The 11,633-nt window shown below is 56.8% G+C and overlaps 1 protein-coding gene across 1 annotated transcript in view; it reads right to left on the bottom strand.

Moving 5' to 3' along the window:
• Positions 1-11,633, bottom strand: part of RASGRF1 (Ras protein specific guanine nucleotide releasing factor 1) — a 101,872-nt gene that overhangs the window by 52,256 nt on the left and 37,983 nt on the right. Inside the window, exons 5-7 of the mRNA XM_044918143.1 lie at positions 9,737-9,990; positions 1,775-1,854; positions 10-31 (exon numbers count right to left, since the gene is read on the bottom strand). Coding sequence (XP_044774078.1) covers positions 10-31; positions 1,775-1,854; positions 9,737-9,990 — 356 coding nt within the window. The remainder of the gene's footprint in view (positions 1-9; positions 32-1,774; positions 1,855-9,736; positions 9,991-11,633) is intronic.

The following is an 11,633-nucleotide window of genomic DNA, read 5'->3' as shown; positions in this document are numbered from 1 at the left end:
AGCATGGGCAGCAGGATGTCGAACAGGTCCGCTGCAAGGGAGGGGGGCTCAGCGGGGGCTGGCGAGGCTGCCCCACCCGGCGGCCAGCCCCCGCCCCCGCCCCACGCGGGACCCGCGCCCCGGGGAGCCCCGCCCACGCGGGAAAGCCCCGCCCCGGGGAGCCCCGCCCCACGCGGGAGCCGCGCCCCGGGGAGCCCCGCCCACGCGGGAAAGCCCCGCCCCGGGGAGCCCCTCGGTTGTGGGGAGGACTCCGGCGCCCGCCCCCTCCAGGACAGACGGGCAGCCCCAGCAGAATCACAGCTGCAGAGACGGCCCGTCCAGTCTGGCCCCCGTGTCTCAGAGGGCCCCGGAGAGCAAGTGCAGAGGGCGCTGCGGCGGCCCCCGCCCCTCCAGGATGCGGGCGCTCCCCGTGCGCTCCCCATCGGGGTCCTTCCTGCCAGGAACCGCTCTCCCCCGAGGGGAGCCACACCCCACCCAGTGACCGGCGCGGTGGGGGCGCAAAGGCGGGCCCCCAGCCTCGATCCGCCACAACTCTGAAGAGCCGGCCCGGCTCCGCAGTTTCTGAGGGGTCCTAACTGTGTGGTGGCCCCCTGCTCTGGCTCCCTCACCGGGTCACACGGAGGGCCCCCAAGAGGCCTCCCTCCCAGAGTGTCCCATCTGGGCCAGAGGTAGTGAGCGAGGTCCCAAGGTGAGTCCGCAGGGGCTTGGAGCCAGCTCTCCTGGCTCCCCATTCCAGGCTCCCCACCACACCGCACACCCTCCTGAGTCTGGCCCTCCAGCCCTCTGCAGGTCCTCCCGACCTCCCCAGCTCTGCAGCCCCAGGGTCCTCCTGCCCTCCAGCCCCCCAGGGCCCAACCAATCTCCCCAGACTCGCCCTTCAACACTTGATGGGTGGGGTGGACCCACGGAGCCCGGCTTACAGACCCCGTTAAGAAAGAAAAACAGACTCCGAGCGGGAGCTCCTGGCTAGAGTTGTCCCCTACCAGGGGACAGCGTGCTCAACCGGGCTTCGGCCACAGGGGCAGCCCCGTCTTTCCGGGGCAGCTTGAATTCTGACCTTAAGGAAAGTGGGGGGTCAATGACTTGAAAACAACAAAAAAGTGCCCACCCACTCAGAGGCCTCCATGGCCTAAGGGCAGAGAAGCTCTTTGTTCTAAAAAATTCTCCTTCTGGAAACCTATCCCAGGGAAATGCTCCGTAAAAAGGAGAAAATCACACACACAGATGATTATTTCCTGTAACAAGAAGTGCGACCAACTCCAAAGAGCCAGAGATGGGGAGTGGAGCATTACGCTACCGTGAAAAATCACACGTCCAGGATAACAAAACACTTGTGCTATCAAGTTAAGTAAAAAGATTGAAATAAAAAAAAAAAAACAACCCACAGCAAGATTCAAAATCTAAATTCAGTATGTTTGCAACTATGTAAAATGGGGGAAAAAAAACCCCAAGATCTATGCAGAGAAAAGAACTGGAAGAAAACACACTGAGATGTTTATGGCAGTTATCTTCGGAGGGAGGACTATGACTGATATTTTTAAACCTTTCTACTTTTCTGGATTCTCAAATTTTCTCAAACGGGTACGTCGATATTATTTTTAAAAGGGAAAAGTAGATAAGTAACTAAAAATATATCACTTCCTCCTAGAAATACGGTTTTTGCCAACATGTGTTTCCCCTTCTCCCCCTGAGGGATTCAGGGGGCTTGTGAGGGGAGTGCCACCAGCCTGGAGGGCGGCCCTGGGGAGGGACGTCCGGGGGGCCGGCTACTCACCCAGGACCAGGGTGGGCCAGCTGGAGATGCGGGCCTTCAGGCCTTGGTAGAAGATCTGGTGCAGGAACATGATGGTCTCGCTGCAGGGAAAGGACAGGGTGAGCTGCGCCCCAGGGCGTTCCTGCCCCTCCAGGATGTCCCTGGCCCCGAGCCAGCAGCAAGCCGCTTCCTCCACGGAGTCCCCAGTGAAAGCCTGTCAGCATGGCCTGTACAACTCGTGGGGTCTAGTGCTGGACGAGTACACAGGACCCCTTGTTAAGAATCGGTGGAGAAAGGGCACCTGGGTGGCTCAGTCGTTAAGCGTCTGCCTTTGGCTCAGGTCATGATCCCGGGGTCCTGGAATCGAGCCCCGCATCGGGCTCCTTGCTCGACAGGAAGCCTGCCTCTCCCTCTCCTGCTCCCCCTGCTTGTGTTCCCTCTCTCGCGCGCTCTCTCTGTCAAATAAATAAATATAATCTTAAAAAAAAAAAAAGAATTGCTGGAGAATTCCAAGACAGCCCCAAGCAGGGCTCCCTAGGCCAGGGCTGCCAGTCTCCCTGTGCCCCCCAAGTTCTCGCCATCTGGGAGCGACCCTGGGGAACCCCAGAGGAGCCCAGGGCTCTGGAGAATACGGAGTAAAGGCCACTGATAACATGCATACAGGGCTGTGGCCTCAGACCCACAGGGCTGCACTTAGCCTACGCCCCATCCCAGGCTATGTGGCCTTGAGCAAGCTGCCTAACCTCTCTGAACCTCAGATCTTTTTGCACAAAATAAGGAGGTGAAATGAGGTAACTGCTGCAAGCAATGGGATGATGTCAGCGCCCGGTGCATAGTGGATGCTCAGTAAATGCTAGCTTTCCACCACCCTTTTGGGACAAGTTAGGGAAGCAAACGAGCCAGTGTCCCCCCAGCACCGGCTCTGTCACCGCCGAGAGTGCTGGGGGGATGTGCGCTCCCCAGGCAGCTGGCCCCAGAACAGAGAGCTCGTCAGTCCTCCATCCTCCGAGGACAAGGGGACTTCTGTCCCCGCGGGGGAGAGGCTCCCTCTTCCTCCGGCAGCGCCCTCCCTGCCAGCCGATCCTCCTCTGCTACCGCTCGCCACCCCAGCTCCTACCGCCCTGGAGACCTGGGGCTCTCCCCGTGTGCCTGGGGCTTGCCTTGAACCAGACCGAGGAGTCCAAAAGGACGCTAAGGTCGTGCACCCTGTTCTTGGACAGGAAAAGTGAGGCCCTGAGAGGAGGGGTTGGGGCTGCCTGAGCCTCTGCTCTCTGCTCACACGCCCTCCCTCCTGCCCCTGGGCGGTCCCCACTCCCAGCGCCGTGTGTCCCGGGGGGGGGGGGGGGGGGGCCTCACTGCCTCAGAACCACAGGCCGGGCGGGGGTGGAAGGCGCAGGGGGGCACGGGCCTGTGGGCAGCAGAGCATGGGGTCTCCCCTGAGACCCCAGGGGGAGAAGAGGGGAAGGCTGAGGGGAGAGTCAGGGAGAAAGACACCCAGATGACACCTCCAGGCTGAACAGCACAGTGTAACTCGGTCACATCTGCCAGATGTACAGCATGGAAGAAAAACATGGCGCCAGAGAGGACATTGAGATTCCAAGTAGAGGATGCGTTCTGAGCTCCATTCTGAGCGTGGGTCCTGTCATTATGGAGACTCGACTGTCCTCTCCCTGAAGTCCCGTGAGAATGGTCCCCCAGGTGTGGTGACACACTGATTCCCTGACCAGGGCCACCCCAAATGGCTGAAGTCATTTTCAGTTTTAGGCAGCAGGTCCCCTATAGAGTGACTTTTGACAAGGCTGGTTTCTGTCTCTCTGTGGCCCCTAACTAGTCTGTTGAGTGAACAAACATGTACCAATCCCGAGAACTTTGGCCAGCCACGTGTGAAGACCACTTGGACAGTTCAGAAGCAAGAGACTGACTGACCTAAGTGTGTGTGAGAATGCACAAAGGGAAGAATATCTGATCTGAGATGAGGAGATTGGGGGTCGGGGGACTTTCAGGGTTCTTGGGGGAGCCAGGCAGCTCTGGACTACCCTGAGCACAGCCCCAGCAACACACAGGGGCACCATTCCCAGGCATCTCCAGGCGACAACTGCTCAGGATGCATTAGGGAGGAAATGAACCTTCTTAAATTCCAACACTGCACAGGCCACTGTAGTAGCATGTTAGGAACATCATAAGCTAGGACTAGAAAAACACAGTTGATGAAGCCTCCGTTTTTAAAGTACAAACCGAGAGAATTTCACCTGTAATCTTACTACTTAGAAGCTACCATTGTCACCCATCTCATAAGAAAATAAAATGATCTCATTTTGATTTGATTTTTTAAAAAAGTCATTGTTATGTTCTTTGAACATTTTTCCTATGTACTGGCCATCTGAATTTCTTCTTTTGTGAATTCCCTAGCCATGTCCAATTACTATTTTGTCTCTTCTTAATTTTAAATAACCCTATATATGAAGCACATAACCTAACATACATGTTGTAGACATTTTTGCTCAGCTATCTGCCCACTGATTGTGTGTTTGCTGTTTTAATTTTTTGGAAGTTTTTCCATTTTGCTTTGTGAGGCATATCATTTCTTTCTGTCTTCTGCTTCTGAGTGTGTATGGATTGCAGACACACCTGTTTTATTTTGTTGCTTCATTTTTTTTTAAGGTTTGTTTTTTTAAGATTTTATTTATTTATTTGACAGAGAGAGACAGAGAGAGAGGGAACACAAGCAGAGGGGGTGGAAGAGGGAGAAGCAGGCTCCCCGCTGAGCAGGGAGCCCGACGCGGGGCTCGATCCCAAGACCCTGAGGACCATGACCTGAGCTGAAGGCAGACGCTTAACGACTGAGCCACCCAGGCACTTCCTTGTTGCTTCATTTTTACATGAAACTACTCAACTGCAGTTAACTGGTGTGAGATGCGAGTGAGGGGGATAAATGCAATCCTCCCGGTGAGGTCAGCCAACTGCCCGATTGCATCTATCAAACACGCCTGCCGTTTCCGCTGCTTTCCTATGCTGCTTCTGACTGTTACTACTTTTTTTTTTTAAAGATTTTATTTATTTATTTGACAGAGAGAGACACAGCGAGAGAGGGAACACAAGCAGGGGGAGTGGGAGAGGGAGAAGCAGGCTTCCCGCCGAGCAGGGAGCCCGACGCGGGCCTCGATCCCAGGACCCTGGGACCATGACCTGAGCCGAAGGCAGCCACTCAACGACCGAGCCACCCAGGTGCCCCCTGTTACTACTTTTTATACGGTCTTAGGTCTGTTTCTAGACTTTCTATCTTACTTTCTGGCACTACCCTCAGGCTGTTTTCATTCCTTTTAATATATTTATAAAACTTTGTAACATTTTAATTAAAGTTGGGCATGTTTCTTTTATTGTTCTTACTTGAAAACACTGTTACCTACTTATATGTATTTATTCCTTCAGTTGAACTTCAAGATCACTTTGCTATGCTGCACTTTGGGTGGAATTATATTACATTTATAGAATATTTTGGGTGAACATGGCAACTCTATGACACACAATCTTTCCATCCAAGGTGCTGGTCCACTCCGTTTTTGTACAGCCTGCAAGCTCAGGAAGATTTTTACATTTTTAAACGGTTTGGAAAAAAACAAAAGAATATTTCATAGTATGTGAACATATGTGACATTCATATTTTAGCAGCCATAAGTGAAGATTTATCAGAGCACAGCCATCCGCATTCATTCATGGATCGCCTGTGATTGCTTACTTTCAACATAGACCACATGGCACACAAGGTCTAAAATACCTCCTATCTGGTGCTCTACAGAAAAACTGTGCTGATCCCTGGCCCATGCGAATAGTGACCCTGAATTGTGCAGTGCATAGCTGGTGTAGCTGTACACGATGGCCCTGACCCCACCCACAGCAAGCAGGACCCAGACACAGAGTAAGTCATTATTTAAGTGTGATGGGTGTCACAAAGAGCAGCAGAGGGCCCTGGGAACACATAAGTAGGGACATGGCAAGGGACATGGGGGTGGCCAGGGACGTGACAGCCAAGGGAAGACGTGAAGACAGAGCAGGAGACGCCTGTCAAGGACGGCAGGGTGGGAAGAACATTCGAGGGAGAGGCAGTGACCCGTCTGCGGAACACACCTGGGACGTGCTCATTCTGCCTGGTGCCCCCTGAGCCCAGAAAGGGGCGTGACTCACCCATGGGCAGTCCAGAGTAGGCGGGCAGAGGCTGGCCCCTGCACTCCCGCCCCACCCTCTGCCCGTCCACACAGCCCGTTACCCATCGCCCCTCCCGTGCAGACACGACTAATCCCTGGTGGCACGCTGCCCTCCCCGCCGTCCCCGGTCTCACCATCCTGCTCAACCCAGGACAGCAGGTGGCCACTGCCCATCAGTCTGAGCGGGCATCGATGTACAAGCCACTTGCGCCCCCCGCCCCCCGGGGCAGGATGCCTCTGGTCGCAGGCGACACCTATGGTGCCCAGCGCAGGGGGGCCGGGAGAGGTTTCCACCGCAGGGAGATAGCCCCAGTGTGCGAGCTTCTTGTCTGGGCTAACCCAAACCTCCTGCACATGTTTACTCTGAAGACCTTTCTTCCCCTACTGGGGGAGCACACCGTGAACCCCTCCCCACCCTGCAGCAGCCTCCAGGAATCCGCCAGCCTGGACAGAGTCCTTCCCCAGCTCCAGCAACTACCAAGTTAGCATCAGGTTTCCAACGGGGCCGGACCTCTCAGCCTAAAACCAAATCCAACAGAAAGCCATGTGCAGGAATCTCTTCCGAAAGTGGGTCAGCAGCCTCCATGGTTGGAGGCAGAGGCGCCAGGCGGTCTGCCCGCGTCCCGGGTGCTGCCTCCACAGAGGGGCTCACGTGCAGGGGAAGGCTCTCCAGCGATGCAGGGGCAAGGTGGAGTGCACCTCCAGACCCTCGCGACCATGAGCAGGGGGAGGAGGCTGGGGGTCAGGGGACAGGATCCCAGCCTGCTACTGAGCAGGGCAGTGGGGAGTACAGAGCTTAACAGTAAACAGGGCTGGGCTAAAACTGCAGCACACACGACTGCTGTGTGCCCTTGAGCACATCCTGCAACCTCTCTGAGCTCCAGCCTCATGGGGCGTCGCTGAGGACTGGAAAGCACGCAGGTGCAAAGCAGGTTCCACGAAGCGCCACCGTAACATGGTGAGCATCATCCAGAATGTTCACTCCCGCCAAGTGCTGGCTGGGGTTGTCATGAGGGCAAGGGAAGCGTCACCCCTTGTGCTCACGAGGGCACAGAGGACGGACGGTGAAGGTCACGCTGTACCCCACGGACCATCCAGTGAGCTGCTAATGATCACAAGGCAGCCACTCCTGGTCATTCCTCCCCCAGCTCAGCCCCGCGGAGAAGGAAAGAACTCCAGCCTGTTCCCGTTGGAGATCAGGGCCAGGGTGAAGAGGGAGCCAGACCCAGAGGACGTGCATCCCCGGATATGCTCACTAGGTTCTCTTACTTAAAACAGTAAGAAAAACAGAGTGGAATACATTGATTGCTTCTCCATGTTGAACCAGCCCTCCATTCTTGGTGTAAATTTCATTTACTCATGATTATTTCTGGATCCAACCTGGTAATGTTCTGTATCTACAAGATCCGATAGGAAACAGACTTTGCTTTGGATGCTGGAGGGACGCTGGCCTCACAGAGGAGGAGGGAAGCGTCCCCTCCCGTTCGATGTGGATTCCGTTCCTGGCAGGTGCATCACCGGGGGCGTGACTGTTAGGTTAATATCTTGCTCCCATGGAGCACCGGACACGTAGCTCGGTGCGAGATGCTGTGTATGAACCCCTCACTGGATCCTCCAACCCCTGTAAGAGGCAGGTACGCTCCTGGAGGCCGTGAGAACTGATCAGGCTGCCGCTGTTTGGACCAGGATCAGTGAGACCGCAATGGCAAGAACCTGGCGCCAGGAGGAGGGGGCTTCCTCCCTCCTGTTTATCCTCAGGCAAAGGCCTCTGACCTGATTGCGCACTCGTTGAGAGATAAAAACCATGGGCTATTTTTTTCAACAACTTTTGAGCAAAGGAGGGGAGCCAGCCTAAAAACTCTTAACTGAAGACTCCAGGATAAAAGAAGGCCATGAAAGATCGATGAAGAATAATAAAAGCATGGAAAGATTAAAGAAACACAAAAGCACACGTTTCTTAGTGGTTGTGACAAGCGGTCACCAAAGGCTTGCAATCGTGGCCTAAAATGCGAGAACCTGGTGCAGCACAGAAGGGTACCAATGCCTCCCACAGCACAGCTGACCCCCGAACGGCCTGGGTTTGGACCCCGTGGGCCGTTACCTGCGGGTTTCGTTGATAAATACAGTACGGCGCCAAAAATGTATTTTCCTTGTGATTTTCTGAACACTGTTTTCTCCTCTCCAGCTTTCTCTATTGTAAGTTACGGTCTATAAACCATTTAACGAGCAGATTACGTGTTGACTGACTTATGTCATCAGTAAGGCTATCCGTAGTTAAGATTCGGGGAGCCCAAAGCTATGTGTGGATTTCCGAGTGTGCGCCCCTCACCCCCGAGGTGTCCAAGGGTCAGCCGCACTGAGCCTCTGGGCAGGCGGCTGCCTGCAGGTGCAGTCCGTGACCCGTGGCCGCGGCACCAGTGGGAGATGGGGTTCCCCGGCTCCACCCCAGACCTCCCAGCAGAGAAGCACAGGGTGGGTCCCCGCTCCTGCGCTCACGTGTGCATGTCTGTGGACCCTGCTGCACCACGCGGGGTGCTCAGGAAGGGGTGCATCCTGCCACCCCATCGGAAAGACCCCACTGCAGTTTCTGGGGTAAGTGTTACCCTATTTCACAACAGGTAATTGATTTTCTTGGTTTTAGGAAATAAGGGCATTTATGTAATACTTAAAAATTCTGTTCCACATGTATATTAAGCATCAACCTTGTAAGGCCAGGTGGTTCAATTTCTAGAAGGTCTTATGAGGTCAAAGGCTGTTCCCCGCCCCGTCTGTCTGTCCGTCTCTTTCCTGCCCCGACCCTGGTGCGGCGTCCACACCCACGGCCTCAGCCTGCCCATCCCAATGACTCTGGGCCTCTCTAACCGGACCCCTGACCGGCGTCCACACCTCTCCATCACCTCCGGACCACCCCACAGGCCCCTCGCACCCGGCACCCCCTGGGTCCTGACCACCGTGGGGCAGGCCTGGGTGAGGGCCGGTTAGGGTGAGTGAAGCGGCTGAGTGAGGCGTATTTTGGCAGGATCACAGCCGAAGGAACATCTCGGGGTACACGGCGGCCCACCCTAATTCCTGGGGGGGTTGCTCACACATTGCACTCTGGTTACGTGTTTTCACGTCCATTCACCCAATTTTAACACCCACCGAAAAGCTCATCTATTTAAACCATTTCTTAAGAAACCCCTTTTAAAAAGAGGTTGACAGCCGAAGGGTGGCCCCTAGCTCGGCCTTCTGGGGCAGCACGGGGCCCACAGTGATGCCAGAGTCGCCATCTGGGAACGGCAAGTGCGTCTGCAGGGCAGGTGGACCGTGCGGCACAGAGCCTGGCCTCTAGGTCCTTGCGGCCGCATTGGGGTAGAGCGGAGCACAGTCAGCGTTCTGGGGCCAGATTTAAAACTCGGAACAGTTCCACCGCGGCTTTTCAGCGTCAGCATTAACACGGCGGGAGCCATGAGCCTCTGTTGGGGGGCCTGTCTGTGCCCCGCCGGGGTTCCCAGCAGCCCTGGCCTTGGCCCCCTCGCGGCCCACAGCACCGCCCAAGCCCAGCCAGGTTCTGGCCATCAGATGCATCTCCAGACATGCCGGGCCTGCCCCGGGGGACACGATGCCCCAGTGGGGCACCTCCACCCACTACACGGCACCCACACTTGCGGGGGGGGGTGGCTTGGAGCCACGTGGCTTGGGCGGCTTCCACACCGTGGGGGCCGTTTGCTCAGCGGCGCCGGGCGGTCTCCGTCCGCTGTGGCCGAGCGCCCGAGGTGGGCCGGCCTCTGAGGGAGCTCACCTGTTCAGGAAGATGCTGCTGACGTCGTCGTGCGTGATGGGGGGCTTCTTGGAGCTGGCTGCCATCCGCAGCGGGCGCAGGAAGTTGTTGACCAGGATGTGCAGCTGCTGCACATACTCGGCCTCGGCCTCCAGCATGCTGAACACCACCTGGTTCCTCTTGCGCATGCTGTCGGCGTGGGGCGAGCGGATGTAGTCCTGGATGATGGTCTTCCACTTGCGCCGACATAACCAGCCCCGTAGGAAGCTCTGCACCTGTGGGACCGGGCGGGAGGGGGCTCCGTCAGTGGGGCTGTGCGGCCCCCAGGGCAGGGACCGGGCTTTGTCACCCCTGCCCCCTCAGCAGGCTGGGTGTGCAGGGGACAGCCCTGCCGAGGGCCAGGCTGCGAGGTCCTGGGCGAGTCGCCTGGTAGCTCTGACCAGTCCCCCATCTGCAGACGGGGCTCACGAGGGGGCCCCCGGGCTCCAGTGTGGTCGGGGAGCTTGCCAAAATGCAGATGCCAGGCCCCACCCCGGGCCTCTGCATCCTAACAAGACCCCTGGGGGGCTGTAGAAGCGTTCTCTGAAGGAGGAAAAGGGTGGCCCGGGCCTGCATTACGGGAGGGGGCCGGAGAACAGGGGCCTGCCAGGCCGTGCTGGGCCCACCACATCTCAGCTAACAACTGGCCTGAAAGCCCAGAAGTTCCCATGAATGCTCGTCTGGAGAGAGGGCGATTATCAAATTGAACAGAACATGGCAAATGAGTTAATCCCATGCTTGGGGCCTCGTCAGCGCTTCTGCCTGGAACCTCTCCTCCTGCCTCCGTGGGGGAACGGATGCTGATACTTGATCTTGGAGTCGGGCTGCTTGGCATGGCCGCGTGTTGGCAAGAACTCGGGCGAGGACCTCGATTCCCAGCCACACAGAGCTCGCTGCGGCTCTTGCGGCTGGCATGGAGCCCGGGGCTGGGGGTCCCGGGGTCGCCTGCTGAGGACCAGGCACAGATGCTCGTCAGTCTCAGCTGAAAGGGGCACCAGCAGCAAGTTCAGTCGGGGGCTGCGGATCTGTGGCTGGGGCTGTCTGCCCCAGAGACGGGGCCAGCCCTGAGCCCAGACCACTCTCTTCCAAGACAGGGAGGCTCTCTCCACCAGGGAGGGCTTGCCCTGACGCCCAGGAGGGTGAAAATGGAGGGAGGGATGGAGGAGGATTTCAGCCGGTACTTAAAATGTTCCAACCAGGGGCGCCTGGGGGGCTCAGCCGGTTGGGCGTCTGCCTTCAGCTCGGGTCATGATCTCAGGGTCCTGGGATCGAGCCCCGAGTCGGGCTCCCTGCTCCGCGGGGAGCCTGCTTCTCCCTCTGCTGCTCCCCCTGCTTGTGCTCTCTCTCACTCTCTGACAAATAAATAAAATATTTAAAAAAAAAGTTCCAACCAGAAGGGCTTCTCAAAATGGGCTGAGCAGCCCAGGGGAGTCACAGCACAGAGGGAGTCCAGCATGCCCCTGCCGGGGTGGGGCTTGGCTCGGACCTGGTGACGAGTCCCGAGGCCCGTGGGGGCCTGGCAGGTCCTCCAGACGCAGGAGGCCGGCCGCTGGGACGAATGGGGCTTGTGTGGCAGGTGGGCCCCGGGCTGTGCGACCTTGTGTTTTCCAGGAGGGGCTGTGTCCAGGGAACAGAGGACATGTGCTCTGGAGCTTGGCTGGGTTGAAACGTCACGAGCAAACGCTGAGCTGGGTGACCTGGGCAAGGGCCTTTGACTCTCTGCACCTCGCCTCCCTGTGCGTGAAATGCAGATAATAATGAAACCCCAGAGGGTTTTCAGTGAGGAATGAATTAATCTGCATAAAGCTCCTAGAATAGTATCAGACACATAGGAAGTGCTTAATGAATGTTAGCTATTTCTATTTTTGAGAAACAAAAT

Source organism: Neomonachus schauinslandi, chromosome 9 (genome assembly GCF_002201575.2).
Source record: "Neomonachus schauinslandi chromosome 9, ASM220157v2, whole genome shotgun sequence".
NCBI classification, from domain to species: domain Eukaryota; kingdom Metazoa; phylum Chordata; class Mammalia; order Carnivora; family Phocidae; genus Neomonachus; species Neomonachus schauinslandi.
The sequence above is the reverse complement of the archived record's forward strand: the minus strand, read 5'-3'. Positions and strand labels throughout refer to the sequence as shown.